This window comes from Danio rerio, chromosome 8, assembly GCF_052040795.2.
Source record: "Danio rerio strain M-AB ecotype USA chromosome 8, GRCz13ab, whole genome shotgun sequence".
Taxonomy (NCBI): domain Eukaryota; kingdom Metazoa; phylum Chordata; class Actinopteri; order Cypriniformes; family Danionidae; genus Danio; species Danio rerio.
This window is the reverse complement of record NC_141028.1, coordinates 52,104,222-52,126,039: the sequence shown is the minus strand read 5'-3', so window position 1 is coordinate 52,126,039 and position 21,818 is coordinate 52,104,222. Positions and strand designations below refer to the sequence as shown.

Sequence of the window (21,818 nt, the reverse complement as noted above, 5' to 3'; positions counted from 1 at the left end):
ATTAGCATTGTGCAGTATACCATTTTCTATGATTGTTGACTTGCTCCCAAATATACCCACTCCATTTGTCAGTTATTTTCTTTAAGTGTGCATAATTTTCATCCATACTTCAAGCACTGGACACCTTCTTAATCAATTTTCTGTTCTGATCCAAGCCTAGGTAATAACTGAGAAAGCATCAATCTGAGGCTGCATCTATATGACGTCATCATGTAGACTTCTTACAAAGCATTTTACAGTATTTTAAAAACAAGACACTAAAGTATTTTCATACAAAATATTAAGCTAGTTTTACAAACCTTATCAAATACCGATTACAAAATACTATTTTGTATTTGAAATACATATACATGTATCATAAATACTGCCCATTTCTAGCTCCGAGTGACCATTCAGACTGAAGTTTTCAGGAGAGCCTTGTGATAAGGAACTACAAGTAATTATTTTTGTGCTATTTTATCACCTGGACATGATGCTGAGATAGTTTGAAGATGTCTCGAGCAAGTGGTAGTATCTCTGGATCCATAACAAAATAAAGAGTGTGCATCAGGCCCAGAAAACCAGTTCCTCTTAGATCAGTGGCAGGGTCTGAACCTGGAAGCACACAAAGACAAATATTAGTATAGCAGGTGACTACTCTTTCATAAACATAATAAAGTAGTAAAGTCTTTTTAAAGTTGTTTATGGGATGTGCCTTCATTTTTCAAGGTACCTTGAAATCCTACATTTTCCCAGTGTGGGCCATAGCGGGGACTGTCTGCTCGTGTACAAGTCAGTTTCCGGTAGATGGTCTGCAGTACACGCATGTGCACTGACTGTCCATTATCCAGAGGACCTACAGAATGACAAACATTGCTTCCTAATAAACAGCCATTGTATATTACAAATATTGTTGACTAAATACTGCTTTTATTCCTCTTTTGTAAGTTTCCTCTTGGTAAACCTGTGGTCAATTTGTCTTAAAATCCATAACTTATGAGCAACCAAGAAAAAAGTTGGCTAAAGTTTGGCCAAAGCAGTATATCATGGGCATACAGGCTAATTTATTGGAGAAACAACAGTTAAAAAGTGAAAATATGTCCCTCGCATTTGTACAGTCATTTATAATCATTATATGTTTGATACTAGAAGCGTAAAATATTGTGACAAAATGAATGAACTCTAAAGAGTACTATGGTCTACAGCATGGCTGTCCAAGCTCGGTCCTGGAGGGCCGGTGTCCTGCTGAGTTTAGCTCCAACTGCCAGGAAGGTTCTAGTATATCTAGCAAGAGCCTGATTAGATGATTAAGGTATGTTTGATTAGGGATAGAGCTAAACTCTCCAGGACACTGGCACTCCAGGAACGAGTGTGGACACCCCTGGTCTACATTATTTGAAGGCTTGCAGACTCATTATTTTGTAGATAGCGATTTTGTAGATATTTTGTAAGGGCGAGAGAAAACATTGGTGCTCTGACTTGTAGCCATTTCCAAAGCAGAGCACATTTCAGTAAGTTTAGCATAACATAATACAAAATATATATATATATTTTTTAACAGTTGTTACTGTTAATCTGTCAAAAATGCATCCTTTTGGGTAATGGTTTAACCAGGGGTGTCAAACTCAGTTCCTAGAGGGCCGCAGCTCTGTACAGTTTAGTTCCAACTCTAATTAAACACACCTTTTATTACTAATTGAGTCCTTCAGGCTTGTTTGAAACCACAAGTGTTGAAGCAGGGTTTGAACTAACCTGTGTAGGGCTTCAGCCCTTCAAGAACTGAGTTTGACACCCCTGAATTAAACCATTATGAGCATCCCTAGCTGAAAAACAGGCTAATTGGAAAAAAAGCTCTCTGATACTCTGACAATCCACACAGAACTAATAAGCGTGCCCTGGGCTGCATTTGATTGTTTGTTTAAATTTTAAGTTTATTTAAGCTTGTATTATACTTGCTATGTATGTGGGACTCTCATTTTGAAAATTAAACAAGCTTAAGAGAAAAGGAGCTATTATTTGAATCAGGCAGCCAAGCATGACCATGGGGTATCTCTTTGTGTTATAATGTGGGATATAAGGATTCTACATGTATTCAGCTACAATGTGTTTTTACTCATAACAGTTAAACACAAAGTTAGGATTTTCTTTGCAAAACATTCTGTCAATTGCTTATAACAATCCTGTGGTCATGAACTAAACTAAGAAAAAAAACAAGACAAAAATTGTAAAAATGGCAAAACTGTACACACTGCAAAAAATGCTTTTCTTACTTAGATTTTTTGTCTTGTTTCTAGTCCAAATATCTACAAATTCTTAAATCCTGAAGCATTTTCTAGACAAGCAAAACGTATTGTCTTGTTTTAAGAAATAATATGCCAAAATGAAGCGAGTTTTTCCTCAAATCAAGCAAAATAATCTGCCAATGGAGTAAGCAAAATAATCTTGTTTTTTGATTTGTGATAAGATTAATTTGCTTACCCCATTGGCAGATTATTTAGCTTGATTTAAGGAAAAACTCGCTTCATTTTGGCATATTATTTCTTAAAACAAGACAACATGTTTTGCTTGTCTAGAAAATGCTTCTTGATTTAAGACATTTTAGATATTTGGACTAGAAACAAGACAAAAAATCTAAGTAAGAAAAGCATTTTTTGCAGTGCAGAATCTGTTCTGTAAAACAATTGACTTAGCTGTGGAACAGGCTAACAAGCTGGCAGATTTATGGGAAACCGATTTGAAAATATTATATATAGGCTACGTCTGGAGCCGTAGTTTGATCACAAAAACAATTGGTAGCCTACCGTTAAATGCCCAGAATTAATTGGAGATAGCTACTGTACGTAGACCAATACTTTCTGGCTAGTGCAGCAATAGCGGACTGTGTTTAACTCGCTTAAAGTGAAGTCTATGATAAGCCAGTGTCTGTCAGCAGTCATGGGTGGGCCCTGTGCTAATGTGACATCACATTGCACACATTTTGAAAACATCTAGTTTCCAAGAAAATTAAATGTGTCAGTATCGTGTGTCTATGTTATTTGATATTGTATACTTCTTAATGCATGCCTTATGGAATTCTGAAACCTCATGTTCACTATCAAAATAGTGCTTTTGGGATCCTGTTTATATCGGTGTACATCTCTTATAACATAAAAATGTAATTAAACTTAAGACATTAAACTTCGAATCCACGGATCCAATGATTAGCAAAATAAGACAAACAGGTATTGATATCCAGGGTTTCCTTCAAGAATAGTACATCAAGACTAGTAAAAAATAAAGCACAAAGCAAATTGACTTTAAAGTTGTATGTTTAACTCACATTGTGCAATGGCGAAAACTAAATCTCTCTCCTCTACAAGGTCTTTGTGTAGTCTTGGAGGACCGAACAGGAAATGGGAGATGGCAGCCAATCCAGTCCTGTGAATAGTGGGCTGAATGCCCTTCTGATTGAGAAACGAAGCAAGCACAAAAGTTCATGACAAACATACTCTTCTGTGCTGTGAATGTAGCCATAGTGTATATTCACTTAAAACAAGCTCACGAGAAGATCTCCAAGATCGGTGGTTTGAAAATGCTGCAGAGCTTCATTGAAGGAGATCAGCGGTGATGGCGCTTGATCCTCAGCAAAAACTATAAAAGACACATTGTTTACTGACAACAGACTGCACAATGTGTTCCTGATTAGTTCAGTCAAAAAACATATAATATCACTAAACATATTCCAATGATACAGATTAAGGGAGATTAAAAATATAAATTTAGTCAAATTTGATAAAATAACTAAATAACCTTGTTTTCCTTCTTATTTTCTATGTTCTTATTGCTTTCTATTGTTTGTTGTCAACTTTAAGTCTTTTTGGTACATTTTATATATACATTTTTTGGTACATTTTATATATGCTGTCATTGATTTAATAATAAGCCTGAACTGGTAAAAAGCGTTCCTAGTTGTGAACTGAAGTGATGAGAGAGAGCATGCAGGTGAGCGGACATGCATGCATCTGGACTGATCTCCATTCATCTTGAACATTGCAAAAAAAAAAAAATGCTTTTCTTACTTAGATTTTTTGTCTTGTTTCTAGTCCAAATATCTAAAAACTCTTAAATCTAGAAGAATTTTCTAGACAAGCAAAATATGTTCTTGTTTTGAGAAATAATATGCCATTATTAAGTGAGTTTTTCCTTAAAACAAGCAAAATAATCTGCCAATGGAGTAAGCAAAATAATCTTACGTCAAAGAAAAAACAAGATTAATTTGCTTACCCCATTGGCAGATTATTTTGCATGTTTTAAGGAAAAACTCACTCAATAATGGCATATTATTTCTCAAAACAAGACAATATGTTTTGCTTGTCTAGAAAATGCTTCTTAATATAAGAAATTGTAGATATTTAGACTAGAAACAAGACAAAACATCTAAGCAAGAAAATCATTTTTTTGCAGTGAAACATCTTGACAGTTTTTACAAGCAAGCAATTAAAAGAAAAAGCATCCTCTGATTTGAATGAGGATGGAGCTTTCTCAATATAAACATCCATGCTTGTTAAGCCTTTAAATGCAAAAAATAGCTACAGTAGTTCTCCCCGCAAATGTGAAAGGATGCCCACCACATAATTATATTCTCCTGTATGGAGATCCACATGTACAATAAATTTGATTTAAGGTCTACAAACCAGGACTCCTGTTAAAGCAATGATTGAAGTGACCTCGTTTATAGGTGTACTAACACTATGCAGCCATTGTGATTCAAGTGTTATGAAATACAAAGTGATTTTTTTTATTTTTTTATTTAAGTAAACCACTTAGTTCTTCAGGAGGTGCAGCTGAAAATCACAGATTGGAACAGATCTTCTTGGACAGCTTCTTTGCAAATCCTGTTCTATGACCATGATAATTAGTGTGAATACTGAAACAAGACAATATGCGACTGTCAATCAATATTGGTGGGTGGCACTGCTATGTCACTCTCGGATTTGGATGCCAATTTAACATTAGAATATTTGTAAAAACTTTTAGATTTTCCATGATAGGAGCCCTTTAAGCTATTTGCAACAAATTGTTGAAAAATATTGTGCATGTTAAGCAAGTTTGGCATAAGCACAATGGTCCTTGCTGTTCAAAATATGTATCACGATTTGTTTAACAGCTCAACCTTTTCCAGACACATTTTTTCAATTACTTTCCCTACCGCTTGACCCCACTCTGTTAAGGCTACTTTATACTTCTGCGTCGAACACACAGGTATCGTGTGGCGCAGCCTTCATGTGCATACCCATGTTCCTCTCAAAAAAATGTAACTTCAAGTTGCAAGTTTGCACTACACTGATGATGATTGAAAGCTTCAAGAAATTGAAAAGATTCAAGAAATGCACTGTTCAAAATATTATTTAAGTGTTATTCTATTTAGAAGATGCTTCTCATTACTTTTACTATTAAAAATCGAACATTGAATATAATAAATTTTGTTTCCAATAGTGCAGGTTATTTATTTTTACTTTTTTTATAAGAAAAAAAACTGTTGGTTTTAGGCAATAAGTGTTTTACTTTCATTATTCAACATTGATGTTCAATAAATAATCATAGACAGTAGATCAGAGGTTCTCAAACTTGTTTCATCAAGTACCACCTCAGAAAAAATTGTACCTCCAAGTACCACCATTATAACCAGTGTTGAAATACAGTAGCGTAGTAGGCCCAGTAAAGCAGCTACAGCTCTGCACAGTTTAAAATTGTGGCAGATTAACTACTATTATAAATAATATTTATTATTATCAGCCACTTTAAATATTATTAATAGTTTGAACATTATAACTGTACTGTTTATATATGTACAAAAACCGAACAAACAAAATAAAATGTTAACGTTTAAATTAAAATGTGCTTTTAAAATATCGTTAAAAATGGTAGGCTACTGTTCTTAAAAAGTAAAAAATAAAAAATCCTTTACTTAAATGTAAGTGTTACCTATAGTATCCTATTCATCAAAACCTGCAAGTGTTGCTTTGACCTCATAAATACAGGCTATATGTCATCTTATTCATGTAGAAACCATTTTTTATACATTTTCAAATATATGTTGCATGTACATATGACATATTGGATTCCTCTGCGTACCACTAGAAGGAAGCCCGCGTACCACTAGTGGTACACATACCACAGTTTGAGAACCACTGCAGTAGATAGTAGATAGTGTGTGTTTCTTTCAAGTATTTTAAAATCAAGTAATGCTCACTTCATTCAAAAATCTCTCACTTGTAATATTACTTGAAATAAATTCAAATATATTTGCAATATTTACTGTATAAAACTTGTTAAATACATATAATAATCGTTCATTAATCAAAATAGAGTTCAAATTTTTACCCAACCACATACTTGAACTGATTTTCAACCAGCACAAAGTTAATCATTGCATCCCATTAACAACAGCAACAAACTTATTGGAGGTATTGATTTCTCTAGTTAGAAGTATTTTGGAGGTTTATCTTTTTTCTTAGGCCCCGTTTACACTAATGTTTTAGTTTTAAAACAGCGTTTTATCATCAATATGAGTGTTTTGTTTTTTTGTAGGCAAACTGTATGGTGCCCTGACTGTATGGTACCAGTAGTAAAATCAGTATTTTTTTGAAAAACAAGCAAAACATTTAATCCAAGAAACAAACACATCCATATTTAGTATTAGTTTCTCTTTTCTTCGGTTCATTCATACATGTTCATTCACTTGTTGCCTTTTATTTTGTTAAAACATTTTGCTAATGTTATCGGTTATTATTTCAATCTGCATTTTAATTCAAATGTATCATCTAATAAGTAAATAAATAAATAAATATAAAGAATCTCCATTTAGTATGTTCACTTGTTTGGCAGGCATAATGTCACATTTGCCATTAGTATATGTACATAAACAGCTAATTTTGTACCAACATTTCTGCGTGGCTCATTCATGATTGCAAAACGGCTGAATAAACTACATCAAATAATTTGAAAACTTCCTGGTTTAGTCTTAATGTTCATATTTGTGAATGGGCCTCTGCTTCATCAGTGTCTGAGTGGCTGTCATTCATTGTGCTGTGCTTGGCCTTATCCGGATGTATCCTTCGGAAATGGACATGACCGAACACTGCTTTACTTCAAGCATGGGACAGGAATTACCAGCTAATTTGCATTTAAAGGCACATGTGCAAAAAGAACTGCTTGTTCTTTTCCTGACTCAAAAAATGTCATTTTCAACAGGGATATATAGAATCATTTAAAAAGTAGTATAAGCTGAATCTTAAAACACATTCTGGGGATGTAAACAACTTCTATTACATCTTGTAAAAAGGGGCATAATAGGTGCTTTTGAACAGAAGCATGTCCTCCGCTTTCAATACAACACATACAATATATGTTAACTGCTGTCTAAATATAGACGTTCTGATGCAAAACATCTCTTATCATGAGATGTTGAAACCCCATTTTGTCTCTAACACAGATATCTTAATTTATCTATTTTGGCCAAGGAGGTGGTGCCATCTCTCTAGGGTAGGGCGTTTGCTTAGTCATGGTGAGGCAATACACTTAGTATCCAGGCTGTCGTAATGACAATGTAACTGGTCTCACCTGGTTGGATGCTCTCAAGGGCATCCCACTCCTCTTGTGCTCGCTCCACCTCCAAGCTTACCTCTAGATGAACAAAAATCACAAACATACATACCAGTGTATATGCTGTTGTGCTATTAAAATGTTTTACAACGACAAAGTCTTTACCTTCGGTTTTAGGCTCATTGCCTCCTGCTGCCAGAGACTGTAACAGCCCATTCTGTTTTAGTGCTGAGATCTACAAAACATACACAACATTTACTCTACCGTTGCTATTCATACCAGTCACAAAGAACTTGATGTGACTGTATAGTATGCTGTACAGTATGTATATACGAAATACTCACTGGTACAGGACTAAGATAAGTGTTGCCATTTTCTTTTATGCCATTAGCTGGAATCCATCCATTTTGGATCTACATAAAATAAACAAAAAAGCAACACAATGCAACTATAAGGCATGCATATAGTGACAAGGTCTGTTTTTTTTTATTTAGCAGTGTGCTTACAGTTGTGCATTTGGAGTTGCCATTGGTTATAACCTCTGTGTGTTTACATTCAAGTGGAAAACTCTTCAAGCCCTAAAAGAAAAAGAAAAACTGAGTGAGAATCTGAGGGAATAGGGTTCGCAAACATACATATACTGCACGTTATATAGGCAATTTTTTAGAGCATTATTATCACAAACAGAATGCAACATTTCAGTACAAGAATTTATTTTTTAGGTTTCATTTACAGAATATAAAATCTCTTAATGGCGGCCGAGAGAGAGAGTCAGATTTCCCAGATCGAGAGTATGGGCCCTATCATACACCCGGCGCAGTGTGGCGCAAGGCGCGGCGCAGTAGTCTTTTGGTAGTTTCAGCTTGGCGCAAGAGTCGTTTTGAGGCGTTGTGCTACGCTGTTTAAATAGCAAATGCATTAGCGCTCATTTGTGCGCCCAAAGGCATTCTGGTCTAAAAAGGAAGGCGTTCTGAGGCGCACTGCTGGCGCGTTGCTATTTTGAGAAACTATAACAGATTTTTCATTAGACCAAAACAAACCCGGTCTAGACTCCCGCGCAGAGTTGTGCCTCGCTTACGCACTGCTTAATACGCACAAGAGAGCAATAGGCAAATATCTTTACATATGAAAAAATTTAAATATTAAGGATAAATATAGGATATAATAAGAATAGATATAGGATATAAATATAAAGGATTAAAATATTACAAAACATATTATTTTCTAGCCTATATTAATATGAAAAATCACTGCTTTTATGTCTTCTTCATCTCGGGAGGCTTTTTCAGTTCATTCATAACAATTTGCTTTTGTATAATGTTATTATTATTAGCAATATTATTTATTATATTCATATTTATATTTGTTTTATTAAAACAAGCTTAGATTTGCCCACCTGTCAGGTTTTAGACTATATGGGGCATGGCATGTGTTTTAGGTTATAACTCAGGTTTTTGAGCACATTTTGCTATTATTATTCATTTATTCGTTTGCTGGAAATTAGAACTGAATTTAGAAATAGTTTTTAAACGAATATTTGCAATTAACAAACAAAATTATCTATTTATAGACTAATTGATGTCTGTGCATAAAGGCTTCCCTATCCAAGAGCGAAAGTGAAAGTAGATCGATTATCTCTTTCTCACGCAGTAGATGCTCTGTTTAACAGTTTTCTGTTAACTGTTAACTGTTTGCTTGTGAAATGCTCATTTTTTCCACTTAGACTTACTTTGCGTCCTGTAAATAGCGAATGCGCTTATGGCGCGACGCAGCTGCTCTTAAAAGTAATGGGAGATGAGACTCTAATTGGTTTATTCTCAAAAAACACCTATAACTGATTAAGAAAATAAACTCAACCCTTTTAGACCATGTGCCACGGCGCAAAGCAGATTTTCCAGTCCTTAAATTAGCAAAAACGCGTTCTGACACGCACTAAAAGCGCTTTCGCCCTGCGTTTTGCGCTCTGCGCATGGACCGTCAAAATAGAGCCCAAGAGTTAGGCATGGTTGAGCATTTTTGGCTTAACATATGCTGAGCTAATTGCTAAATAAATCTATTTTTACACAAAAGATGACAAAAAATTAAGTAAATTTAAAGCATAGTCCTTAATCAAATACAAATGCATTACCCTGCCTATGAATAGTATATAAAAAAACAACAACATTAAAATGTTGCAAGGCTGGACTAGATAATAAACAGTGTTTGACCATTCATATTAAGCAATACCACCTACAGGGACAGCACCTCCCAACGTTGTACGCAGGAAAGTAAAACTTAAGCACTCTCCTTAAGGTATACTTCAGGGAACAAGTCAAGATATGTTATACCTTTTAAAATGTACCTTTAGAGCTAAATAAACTAAGCCTATTTAGAGACGTTATCCAGAAATGAAGTCCTGGTTCACTATAAAACATGTTTACAAGCTATTTTATTTTTATTGACCTATTTATTCAAAATATACTGAATACTGTCAATTAAAAATAGCATATTATTTAATTTCTTTTAAATTACTATGTTTGGGATTTAAATGGGTCCTATAATGCTTTTCATATTTGAATGCATTAGTGTGGCGTGTATGTTTGGATTAATAAAACGTACAAATCTCAAAGTCCACTGCAAAGGGAAATATTTCATTTTAAAAAGAATCTACTTCCAAAAACTACAACACTCAAAAAATATTTGTTGTTGCTTGTTAAAACTACTTATTTAAAATGAGTTCAACACAATTCTTGAGATTTTATTAAGATAACTTAGTTGTTTTATGTTCAATCCACTTAAATGTGTAAAAACTAGTAAGTATACTTAATTTATGTTGTCCCAACACAAATCGAATGTGTGGAATTCAGGATTTTTTTTTTTACATTGAATGAACAGCTCAATGAACTACAACTGAAGAGTTCAGATGCTAAAAACTCTAAGTGCATCCCATCTATTTAAATTCAAATTGTTGGGAGGCAAAACAACAATAACGTCCCTCCTCCAATATGTCAGTGCAATGTCATTTTGTGCAAAGGTTCTGCACGATCCTCATCAATATATCCGGATCCTGATCCGATCCTGACCAATATACTCAGCTCAAACAATATTGTGAAATATTTGAGAATTTTAAATGTGTAGGAACACCTATTTCAGTGTTTAAACATCTCAATAATCAAGACAAGCTTAATTGTAATTCCATTACATGTGTGAAAATAAGGTGAAACAAAATGTTGTGTCTAGCAGGACCACAATGCAATATATATACACATAATCATAAATATGAACACAACCAGATCCACATATAGCACTGTTTGGGGTTACCTGAGAGGAAATACAGTTGCCTTCTTCAAAGTGTAAAATCTTTGCTTTTTCGACTATGGCATGTAGGGCTATTTTGCTAAAATGGAAGGATTCTGGTCCTCCCACTCATGCTGATTGAATTAGAGAAACTATGTCTTGTCTTCATTTGGAAAAAAAAATCGGGTTTTCATTAAGAGGGTCAGAGGGGAAATTTTTAAAGGTGTGGCAACCTCTTATTGATTATGCAGAAAATCTCAAATAATTTGATTTTGCTGTACATATGGTATGGTTTAATGAATATATATTTAATTAATAAATATATATATATATATATATATATATATATATATATATATATATATATATATATATATATATATATATATATATATATATTTTTTTTTTTTTTTTTAATTTCTTTGTATTTGAACCTCCATGTACAATTGTATATTTGTTAATTTTCGGCTAATGCGAGCGGTCACAGCAGCAACCTGCTCGTGAAAAATACACACTTAGGCCCCGTTTACACTAATATGTCTTAGTTTTAAAATGGCATTTTAGAACGTACACGATCCACGTCCACACTGGCGTTTCATCTAGCATTTCTAAAAAGACCTCCCTCTATAACGCTGAAAACGCACAGCACGTGACCACATCCGCACACACACAGGCATGCGCTGCAGCAGTTTATGCGCATGTCTGAGCTCCCGGTAGTCAGCAAGTGCACGTTGGACAGTTCATCAAGGATGTACCGCGGGATCGTGTCTCACTATTATTGTTAAATATGATTTTTTATTAATCTTGTCTTATCTACGACTCTTTGGTCTTTTGAATCCATCAAGTAACGACTCACAGCGTCAGTACACTGCTTCAATCTTTCACTTTTATACTTGTGCTTACTAATTTTAGCAAAAACCTCAGATACTGTTGGTTGGTTCCTGTTGGTTGTGCAGCTTTTTTTACCAACCAATTTGTTGACACCATTATAATGACACAGATCACTCTGCCTATTCATGCCAAAGTCCTGCGGAAAAAATGATTCACAGGTGGTAATTTGTGTGTAACTTATTTTTATTTATTTATGATTTTATGATTTTATGGGTAAAAGAAGACCATGCAGGCCAGGTAGTTAAAACGGTAGGCTACAAATAATTAATTCGTTATGAATTAGTTAATTATTCATAAATAATTAATTCACCTCCGCCTATGACGACAATACCATCGCCCCTTGCAATGTTTCCTATTAGACATTGTACGATGCCAAATTGGTAGACATCACCCAACCCTACCCAACAATGAAAATTCGTCATGATTTCAGCAAAACCTCTCAAGCATCCTGGCTGTTGACCTGGCCTGACCCAATAAAAGCCCTGGTTCACACTGACCCGACATTGGAAAAGTGGCTAAAAGGTCTTTGTAAGATGAAGCTGAAGTAAAATGCCATAAAAAAGTCTTAAGTAAGCTTGAAGTAAACTGTCATATTTTAAACATTAAATATCATTTTTAGATAGAATGTATTGATTGAAATATATTTGAAAAAATTATCATTTTAGTACGATGATTTGTTGCTCTATTGTGATTAATTATAACAAAATGGATGACTTATTCAATTCTAAACATAAAATAACATTTTAGATAAAATAGATTGGTTGTATGTGTCAAGGATGAAAACAGATATTTAAATGAAAAAAGTACATTGTTTTATTTATTTTCTTTATTAAATTATAATACTAAATTTTGGTTTCCACAACAAAAAATAAATAAATAAATCAGACAGCTGACACTGATGAGTCAAATAATGATCATGAGATCATGATATAAAATAATTTCCAAAGAATCGTGTATCACTGAAGACTGGAGAAAAAAAAGCTAAAAGAAAAGAGAACCTGAGATGAGCTCAAGTAAAGGCTTTTAAGGATTTTAAGGATTACTTATCCTGTGACTCCATCTAGTGGACAGCTTAGAACTACAATCTTTTTACGAGGTGAAACGTCAGAGTCTATTAATTCAATTCAATTTATCTTTATTTCTATAGCACATTGAACATGGAAGTTCTTTGAGTAAGCATCAGTCCAGTTATTACAACATAAAAACAAATATAATACTACAATTCTTCATATATATAAAATGAAACAATAACAATAGTTTTTAAATTCTGTATTTGCATCAGGCTGAAACAGCTTGATGAAAATGTTTTTTTTAGGGATTTTAGGGAGGTAAGGATTCGGTTTAGTGTCTCACTTTCCTTTAGTGTCCATGTTAATACCAAATTAGCCACCTTCCTGTAAGTTAATCACTAATCTATATCACTATAGAGCTTATCAATATAAATGAGAAAGTTGTTTACCTTGATGAGAACTATATAGTGTGTAAATACCAAATTTGATGACTGTAGCTAAATCTGACCCCCACACTTAAGAAAAAAAGTGGCACTAGTGAGAGCATCAACCACACCCATTTCTGATCTTTTGCCAATGTCTGATGGCCCACAACTCTGATGTGCATGTGATTTTTCTTTATAAAACTATGAGTATTTTCAGAGAACCAGAAGCACACAAGAAGACTTACAAGGTCTGATTTAAGATATCACAAAGTATTTTACATCTGCAGTGATTTGAACCAAATCAACATGAAATTATGATGATTTCAAGGCATTTTAAGTGACACGGATCCTGCTGTTGGTTAGTTGCGCTATAATCAAAACTCACAACAGGCACATGCATGTGATCAAAATACTTCAAACAAACTCCTGAAATGTTATCAAGATCAACAAATGCATGAGGAAGTTATTACACACTTCCTGTTTCCTATATCTTGCCATAATTCCATCGCTTCGCCACAGCCAAATCCTTTGAGAATCAGCAGCCAATTTAGAATCTTAATGTCTTGACTTCATGAACAGCTATTTGGAGTGTTTCAAACTCCACACACAGCATGCATTTTTCAAGCATTGAGAATAGCCGACTTCTTGACTGTGAACATGAAAGATGTTCAGGATGAGGAGATCTACATGTGTCTGAAATTGACGAGTCGATCTACATGTGTGTGAATTTTGGTGACTGTGGTTCAAATGGTGTGTGGGCTACAGAGAGCCTCAGAAATGTTCATTTAAAATGGCCCTGATATGGATTTTTGTAATGCAGCTTATGTGTTTAACACTTCATCTGTAACACATAAGTGAATGAAAACAGTTTTAAATCTGAAAGTGCACCGTCATCGTCAAATCATTAAACAGAGTCTTTCTACAGATTTGTACAGATTCCAAGCAATTTTGTGGTGACGTGTGAAAGAATCATTGCCCAGATCCAGAAAACCAACATGGAATCATTTTGAAAACATACCCCTATTCGCTTGTTAAGTGTGATGTCACAGACCCGAAACTGGTCTAGAAGCGGCTTGCGGGTACAAGTGCTCTATCAAACTGAATAGGGAGACTCATCAAATGGTAAAAACGTTTACAAATATACGTTATATATTAATAGTAATATTAAACATTTACAAAGCGTTGTAATACTTTCAAAAATCACAATCGTAATGTATATATCCATGCCTAATATAATATTCGATGGCCATGCTTTGAGTGTGCAGGAGTAACTGAAAACATGACAGAATGGGAAAGTAAAAAATGAAAGAGGAGAGCGATTGGATGAGCTTTTTCATTTTGCAGTCGCACCAGTGCAAAAATCCAGTTGCAGTGGCAGGAAAACTGGTCTGTCTCCCAAGAGTCTGGAGCCCTGCCTTTTTGGGAGACAGGCTTACTAACCAATAGAGTAAACCCACCCTTCACTCTGCCCAGTCAGCATTGATCGAATGGACTGTGTGTACCACCCACTATTAAAAAACAAACAGACAAAGTGTTGGAATGATTATAGAGTCTTCCAGAGTCAAATATATCAAACAAACAGTTACATTTCATTCTTAGACCAAGTTTCTCTTACTTAGTGCTCCAGTTTTACTCGTGTATTGATAACGAAGTAGCCTGTTCAGATCAGTGGATGATGCTAATGGGGCAGGGCCGAGATCCCTGAGATTATACGAGGCCGGTGGCGGAAGTGTTAACGACTGCCACCTGTGCGTGCCACCTGTTTCAAGTCTCACGGAAGAGTTCTGAAAACTTAAAAAAAGTGTAGACAGCAGTGGAAGACGAGAGAGGACCATGTCTCGACACTTTGGGCCCTATCATACACCCGGAGCAATGTGGCGCAACGCAATTGTTGTTTGCTAATTTCAACTTGCCGCAAGAGTCGTTTTGATGTTTAGGGCCATGCTGTTTAAATAGCAAATTCATTTGCGCTCATATGTGTGCCCATAGGCATTCTGTTTTAAAAAGGGAGGCGTGTTGAAGTGTATTGCTGGCGCGTTGCTATTTTGAGAAACTTTAATAGATTTTTTAATAGGCCAGAACAAAGTCGGTCTATTGTCCAGCGCAGAGCATGTTAGTTGTGCGCCTCGCTTACACACTGCTTAATACACACAAGATGTAGAGCAATACGCAAATATCTTTACATATGAAAAATAATTAAAATATTAAAGATATATATATATATATATATATATATATATATATATTTATATCCTATATATATATATATATATATATATATATATATATATATATATATATATATATATATATATATATATATAGGATATAAATATAAAGGATTAAAATATTACAAAACATTATTTTCTAGCCTACATAAATATAAAAAACACTGCCTTCATGCCTTCTTCATCTCGGGAGGCTTTTTCAGTTCATTCATAACAATTTGTTTTAGTAAAATGTTATCATTATTATCAGTATTATTTATTATATGGGTATTTATAACTGTTTTATTAAAAACAAGCTTAGATTTGCCCACCTGTCAGGTTTTAGACCACATGGGGCACAGCATGTGTGTTTGGATTTAACTCAGGTTTTTGAACACACTTCGTTATTATTGTTTATTTACTCGTTTGCTGGAAATTAGAACTGAATTTAGAAATAGTTTTAAAAAAATATTTGCGCTGAACAAACAAAATGAATTATTTATAGGCTAATTGATCTCTGTGCGTACAAGGTTTCCTTATCCACGAGAGCGAAAGTGAAAGTTAATAATTTCTCTCTCATTCTCGAGCTGCAGATGCTCTGTTCAACTGTTTTCTTGCTTGTGAAATGCTCAGTTTTTCCACTAACACTTACTTTACGTATGTAAATAGCAAATGCACCATGGCGCAACGCAACTGACTCTTAAAGGGAATGGGAGATGAGCTCTGATTGGTTTATTCTCAAAACACACCTATAACTCATTAAGAAAATATGCTCAACCCTTTTAGACCATGCGCCAAGGCGCAAAGTGAATTTTTCTGTCCTTATATTAGCAAAAGTGGATTCTGACATGCCCTGAATGCGTTTGCGCCCTGCATTATATACTTTGAGCATAGACTGTCAAAATAGAACCCCTTATGTATTTTTTTGCTTTCAGTTTGATGATAGTCAATGTGAGGAGCTGCTGGTTGTCCACCTAAACTAGCAAGCCAAACAAGGAGAGCACTGATCAGAGATGCAGCCAAAAGGCCATGGGTACCTCTGAATGAACTGCAGAGATCTACAGCTCAGTTGGGGGTAACTGTCCATAGGACAACTATCATTTGCACTGCACAAACCTGGGCTTTATGGAAGAGTGGCAAGAAGAAAGCCATTGTTAAAAGAAAACAACAAGAAGTCCCTTTTGCCAGAAGCCTTGTGAATGACCCAACAAATGTGTGGAAGAAGGTGGTCTGGTCAAATGAGACCTAAATTCAACTTTTTGGCCTAAATGCATAAGATATGTGTGGCGGAAGCCTAACACTGCACATCACTCTGAAAACGCCATAGCCACTGTCAAACGTGGTGGTGCAAAACACTTGAGACCGAGGCAAAGACTCACCTTCCAAAAGAACAACAACCCTAAACATAAAGCCAAGGCTATAATGGAATGGTTTAAAAATGAAATATATTGTTGTGTTGTATACAAATATATATATATATATATATATATATATATATATATATATATATATATATATATATATATATATATATATATATATATATATATATATATAGTATATTAGGGCTGGGCGATTTTTTTTAGATTAATTCGAATTAGCATTTTGACGACGATTTCATTTTATATTAAATCAAGAAATCGTGATTTAAAAAAAATAATAATAAATTGATACATGTAATTGATACATTACCAATGCGCTTTGGTTCACTCTCTGTAAGCAGGTCGCACACCAGAAGTGCCGCTCTTCGACGCGCCGTGCAGCACCATGGATTTTAGAATTCTAAACAGGTTTCTATACACACACCGGTGCTGCCCGTTTTACTTGTTGCCTTAATCTGACTCACGTCTGGATTGTCAAGACATATTCCCTCATCAAGTCGATAAACTCGATCTCAACATGTATGAAGGATGTAAAAACCAGTCATGTGAAAAACCGCGCCGATCTTAGTTCGAACCGCGCTGATATTTTAACACGAGCAGAGGTGAGCAACAGAGGTAGCAATGAAAACGAAAGTACCCGCCCCATGACGTCATTTAGCGGACCTTAGCAAAACTTGCCAAAAATAACTCTGTATTCCTGCAACTGAAATATTTACACAGATATTTTTTATTCAAATCTTCTGCAACGATATTTAACTCGTGAATTTGTTTTACATTTCTTTACACCTTGTTGACCAATTAATGTATGGCATGGCCATTAAAATACAATGTTCCTTAACCAGATGGTTTTTTAAGTTACTTATAAAGAGAATGCTACTTCAGTCATGTTGTTGTTATATATTAAGTTGACTAGTTACACAATTAAAAAAATAATAATCGAAATCCAAATCGGTCAAACTTTATAAAAAAAATCTAGATTTTTTTATTTGCCATATCGCCCAGCCCTAAAAAAAAAAAAAAAAAAATATATATATATATATATATATAAATATATGTGTGTGTGTGTGCATACATTACAACAGAACAAAATTCAAGTCTTCTCATTTATTTTCATCTCACTATTGTCTAGTGGAGAGAGCTGAGATATTTAACACTTCTTGTTTTTTTTTCAAAGGCCGGTGGGAGTACAGAATAGTACAGTGGTAGAAGTCAGACTGGTAGTATTCTAGGTGAGGATGTAATACATACCTCTGTATGTAATGTGACTGCAACAACCCCTTCCATGACATGAGCTCACTGTCCTCTTGTCCCCTTACCGTCGATCCATCCTATGGACCAGGATTATTGCAAACACTGCCCACTGTTCACACATGGTCGTAGAGCAGGTTGAACTTCAGAAGCGCCTGCTCCTGGCCCTGCAAGTGTGAATATGGAATCTCTAAGTAATTTCAGTAAAAGTAGGATGAAATTCAGACCTAGAGGTCTGAGCTCTTACTGTATCTAGCAGTCTGTCACTAAAATGATCTATTTTAGTGGCTTTGCAGGTTGGTAGGTCTGTTAAGACTTTCCTGTGGCCTTCTGCTAACAGCTAGAGAAATAATAAATGAAGTTTCTAGTAGGATAAAATCATAAATAGTAGAGTATGCAAACTGACCTCATGGAAAAGATTAAACACACAGTTCAGCAACATATAGACATGCACTCTTTAGGTTTCTTTCATTATTTTAATAAAACTGTAATCCGAAAGGAATGACGTCATCTGATCAAGACAGAATCTCTGTTGTTAAAACTGATAGAGCCCAAAAAGACGATCATCTACCACGTTACCGATGGCAGACATTTCAGATGCTTTAATGTGCAGGAAGGCTTCAAACGTGGACCAAGTAAAGGTTATTACATTTAAACACAGAGACAGGTTGGGAGGTGACGTCACCTATATCATGACTAAAAAACCCGAAATAACTAAACATTCAAACAAATAGCAACTACAGACAACTCAAAAGCCAAAGTATTAATCGACAGCTAATGCTACAGTGCATATCAACGAAATCAGATACTATGCATCAACTCGAAATGCGACACATGAATCTATGACAGCATCCAGCGAACTGTCAAACACCTTTAAAGACACATTAACCTAATATAGACATATGTCGGTATTACTTTATTTCGTAAATAAATGCCGAATCCAGCTAACGTTACATAAGTTGTATTAGACAGCAGATAAAAAAAACTCATGCACTTCTGACATTATAACGTTAACAGTTTTCTGACAGAAGTAACGGTGTATTATCCCCTCTTCTTCTTTCTAAGTTAAATGAGCAACAATGGCACGTTTACATTTACCTAAACCACTCAAAACCTTTCGTTACTGCAGTTGTCTACATTATGGTCACATTTTAATGACTATTAAAGCGTTTACCCTGCAACTGACTAACGATATCTTTTTATACTCTTCGCTTCTAGCTTAGCTAACTAGTCTCTAATTAGTCTTTTGCGGTACAGAATCCACCAAAACAAAACATGAGAATAAAATAGAAATGTCGTGCTTGCCTTCTAATAACGCATTCACGTCGTCGCTGCAACCTTAGTAATTGAATTTTATTTCCAATATTTTATTTACCTTAGTTTCTCTCCCTCCAATCTCGGTTTCCCTTCCCCCCTTTCCACAGTAACTGAAAACCCCGACGCCTTATGGGAATTGTGGTTCTTCTACTGTAAATAGACTTCCGGTACTCTGGGAGCGCTTTAGTCATGATTAAAAGTTTATATATTGGTATTTAAAAACTGTATCTAAACTAAGATTGAATTAATAAATTATTACTATAATTTTGTGGAATATTTTTATATTTTTTTCAACGACAGTAAGATTTAAATTTCATGATTAGTTACAAAAAGGCTGTTAGTGGATGCCTCTGGCATTAAAATGAGCAGTTTTCTGATCTTGTCTGACATGCTTCAAAGAGACAAGTTTTCGATTATCTATTTAACAATGAAAAATCTTGGTATTAAACAACTCACTTATTCAATTGACTCTTGAAAACATGAAAACATGTAATGATTTGTCAGAGATGCCAACTTCTTTTACTATGAAATTGGGACACAACTGAAAACTCCCTGTGACGGTTTTAGTGATGCACCTATTTATAATTTGTCACAAATTTTCATGGCAAAATAATTGCTGATTTTGATACAGATTTCAGATTAAAGCAATAAAAAATGTAAAAATAACAAGCTGTTTTTTGCACTACACTCTTGGTAAAATGGTACAACTTTGTACCAAAGAACCTTGTCACTGGGGCAGCACCTTTTTATGGAACAGAATTGTACCACAAAGAAACAAATTTGTACCATTGCAGTTTGTACCTTTAATGACATGATTTGTACCATGGGAAACCAAAATGTACCTTTGGTTTTTAAAACCTGCAGATACAATATTGTACCTTCATCAAAGGTACAAATCTGATCCATAAAGGTACCACTACAGTGACAAGACACTTTGCACCTTAACAGTGTTGAAAATGCTTACCAAACATTTATCTAAAATGCCTTAAATATTGAGTTAACAATGCCCATAGTTTTATGTTTGTATTATTGTATTATAGAACTTCATAATTCATGTTTATGAATTTCTTTAAACATGTTTTTAAATGATGATTTATGTATTAATATGGAAATTATTCATAAAATCACTTTGCCTTTCAGTCATATTTATTTTCATAGATATTGTAATGAAGAAGGAGTTGTTCCTTTTGTACTTTTTGAATGGGAACAATTGTGTACCTTCATTTCAGTTGTACCATAAAAGTCACAGAACAGAGGTCTTTTTTGTACCAAATAAGGTACAATTTTTACAAAGGTACAAACTGTTCCTTAAGGAACATTATTTGTTCCACTGTGTAAATAAAAGCCTACTGTACTTTAAGCAAAATTGTTGCGTTCATTTTCTTGGATGAGGATTTAAATTGAATTGTATAATTTCATAAAGACAAAAAAATAAACTATGTTAAATTGACATTAGCTTTATTCATTCATTTATTCATTTTCTTGTCGACTTAGTCCCTTTATTAATCCGGGGTCACCACAGCGGAATGAACCACCAACTTATCCAGCAAGTTTTTATGCAGCAGATGCCCTTCCAGCCGCAACCCATCTCTGGTTAACATCCACCCACACATTTACACACACACTCATACACTACAGACAATTTAGCCTACCCAATTCACCTGAACCGCATGTCTTTGGACTGTGGGGGAAACCAGAGCACCTGGAGGAAACCCACGTAAGGGAGGGAGGCAGGGAGAACATGCAAACTCCACACAGAAACACCAACTGAGCCGAGGTTCGAACCAGCGACCCAGCGACCTTTTTGCTGTGAGGCGACAGCACTACCTACTGCCTCACCCGACATTAGCTTTAGCCAATCAAAAACTACTTCATGCACAAATCAAAACCAGTATAGAACAGTGCAAACAGGTCACGCCTTTGGTAAGAATATAATACCATATAAACTCTTCTAAACACAAAAGGTTCTCACATTATCCTCAAGTGTTAAATTGGTTAATCATGTCATGTATAGGGATCAAATTAAATGGGCCCAATATACAGTATGTAGAGCCAATACAGCTGACTCTCTGATGCAAACCATCCAGTTAGAGTGTCTTTAGAAAACTCACTTACTTTTAGGCTTAAGTCCCTGATTTATTACAGTGGAATGAACGCCAATTAATCTGGCATATGTTTCATGTTTTTAAACTAACTCCTGAACCCCCAGTGTTGGAAAACACTCTCTCATTCCGACACTCTTACACTGCTAATTTTGGTTTCTCCATTTCACCAATAGTGTTTTGTGGGGGAAACCAACATACACTAAAAAATATATATATATTTTTAAAAACATATATATTTTTTTAACTTGTTCAAACGACTTATTTAAAATTAGCTGAAACAACACAATTCTTGAGATTTCATTGAGACAACTTATTTTCTTTATGTTCAATCCACACAAATTTTGAAAAAGTGTTAAATTAACCTAATCGATTTGTTATGGAACAACATGAATGA

The 21,818-nt window shown here is 34.7% G+C and overlaps 2 protein-coding genes across 4 annotated transcripts in view; both read right to left on the bottom strand.

Annotated features, from left to right (window-relative positions):
* The window catches only part of elmod3 (ELMO/CED-12 domain containing 3), a 46,963-nt gene extending 27,532 nt beyond the window's left edge, over nt 1–19,431 (bottom strand). For 2 of the 3 annotated variants that reach the window (XR_015498453.1, XM_087265495.1), the window contains exons 1-10: nt 19,378–19,431; nt 18,003–18,169; nt 8,070–8,141; nt 7,908–7,976; nt 7,729–7,798; nt 7,582–7,644; nt 3,521–3,609; nt 3,299–3,422; nt 713–835; nt 464–594 (exon numbers count right to left, since the gene is read on the bottom strand). Coding sequence is in view for 2 of the 3 variants with exons in the window: in XM_087265495.1 (XP_087121621.1) it covers nt 464–594; nt 713–835; nt 3,299–3,422; nt 3,521–3,609; nt 7,582–7,644; nt 7,729–7,798; nt 7,908–7,976; nt 8,070–8,141; nt 18,003–18,038 (777 nt within the window). In the remaining variant the exon portion in view is untranslated. Of the gene's footprint in view, nt 1–463; nt 595–712; nt 836–3,298; nt 3,423–3,520; nt 3,610–7,581; nt 7,645–7,728; nt 7,799–7,907; nt 7,977–8,069; nt 8,142–18,002; nt 18,170–19,307 lie in introns of all 3 variants that reach the window. The other variant, XM_087265496.1, reaches the window with a different exon arrangement.
* grk5l (G protein-coupled receptor kinase 5 like) overlaps nt 1–21,818 on the bottom strand; it is a 785,510-nt gene that overhangs the window by 680,596 nt on the left and 83,096 nt on the right. The window lies entirely within an intron of this gene.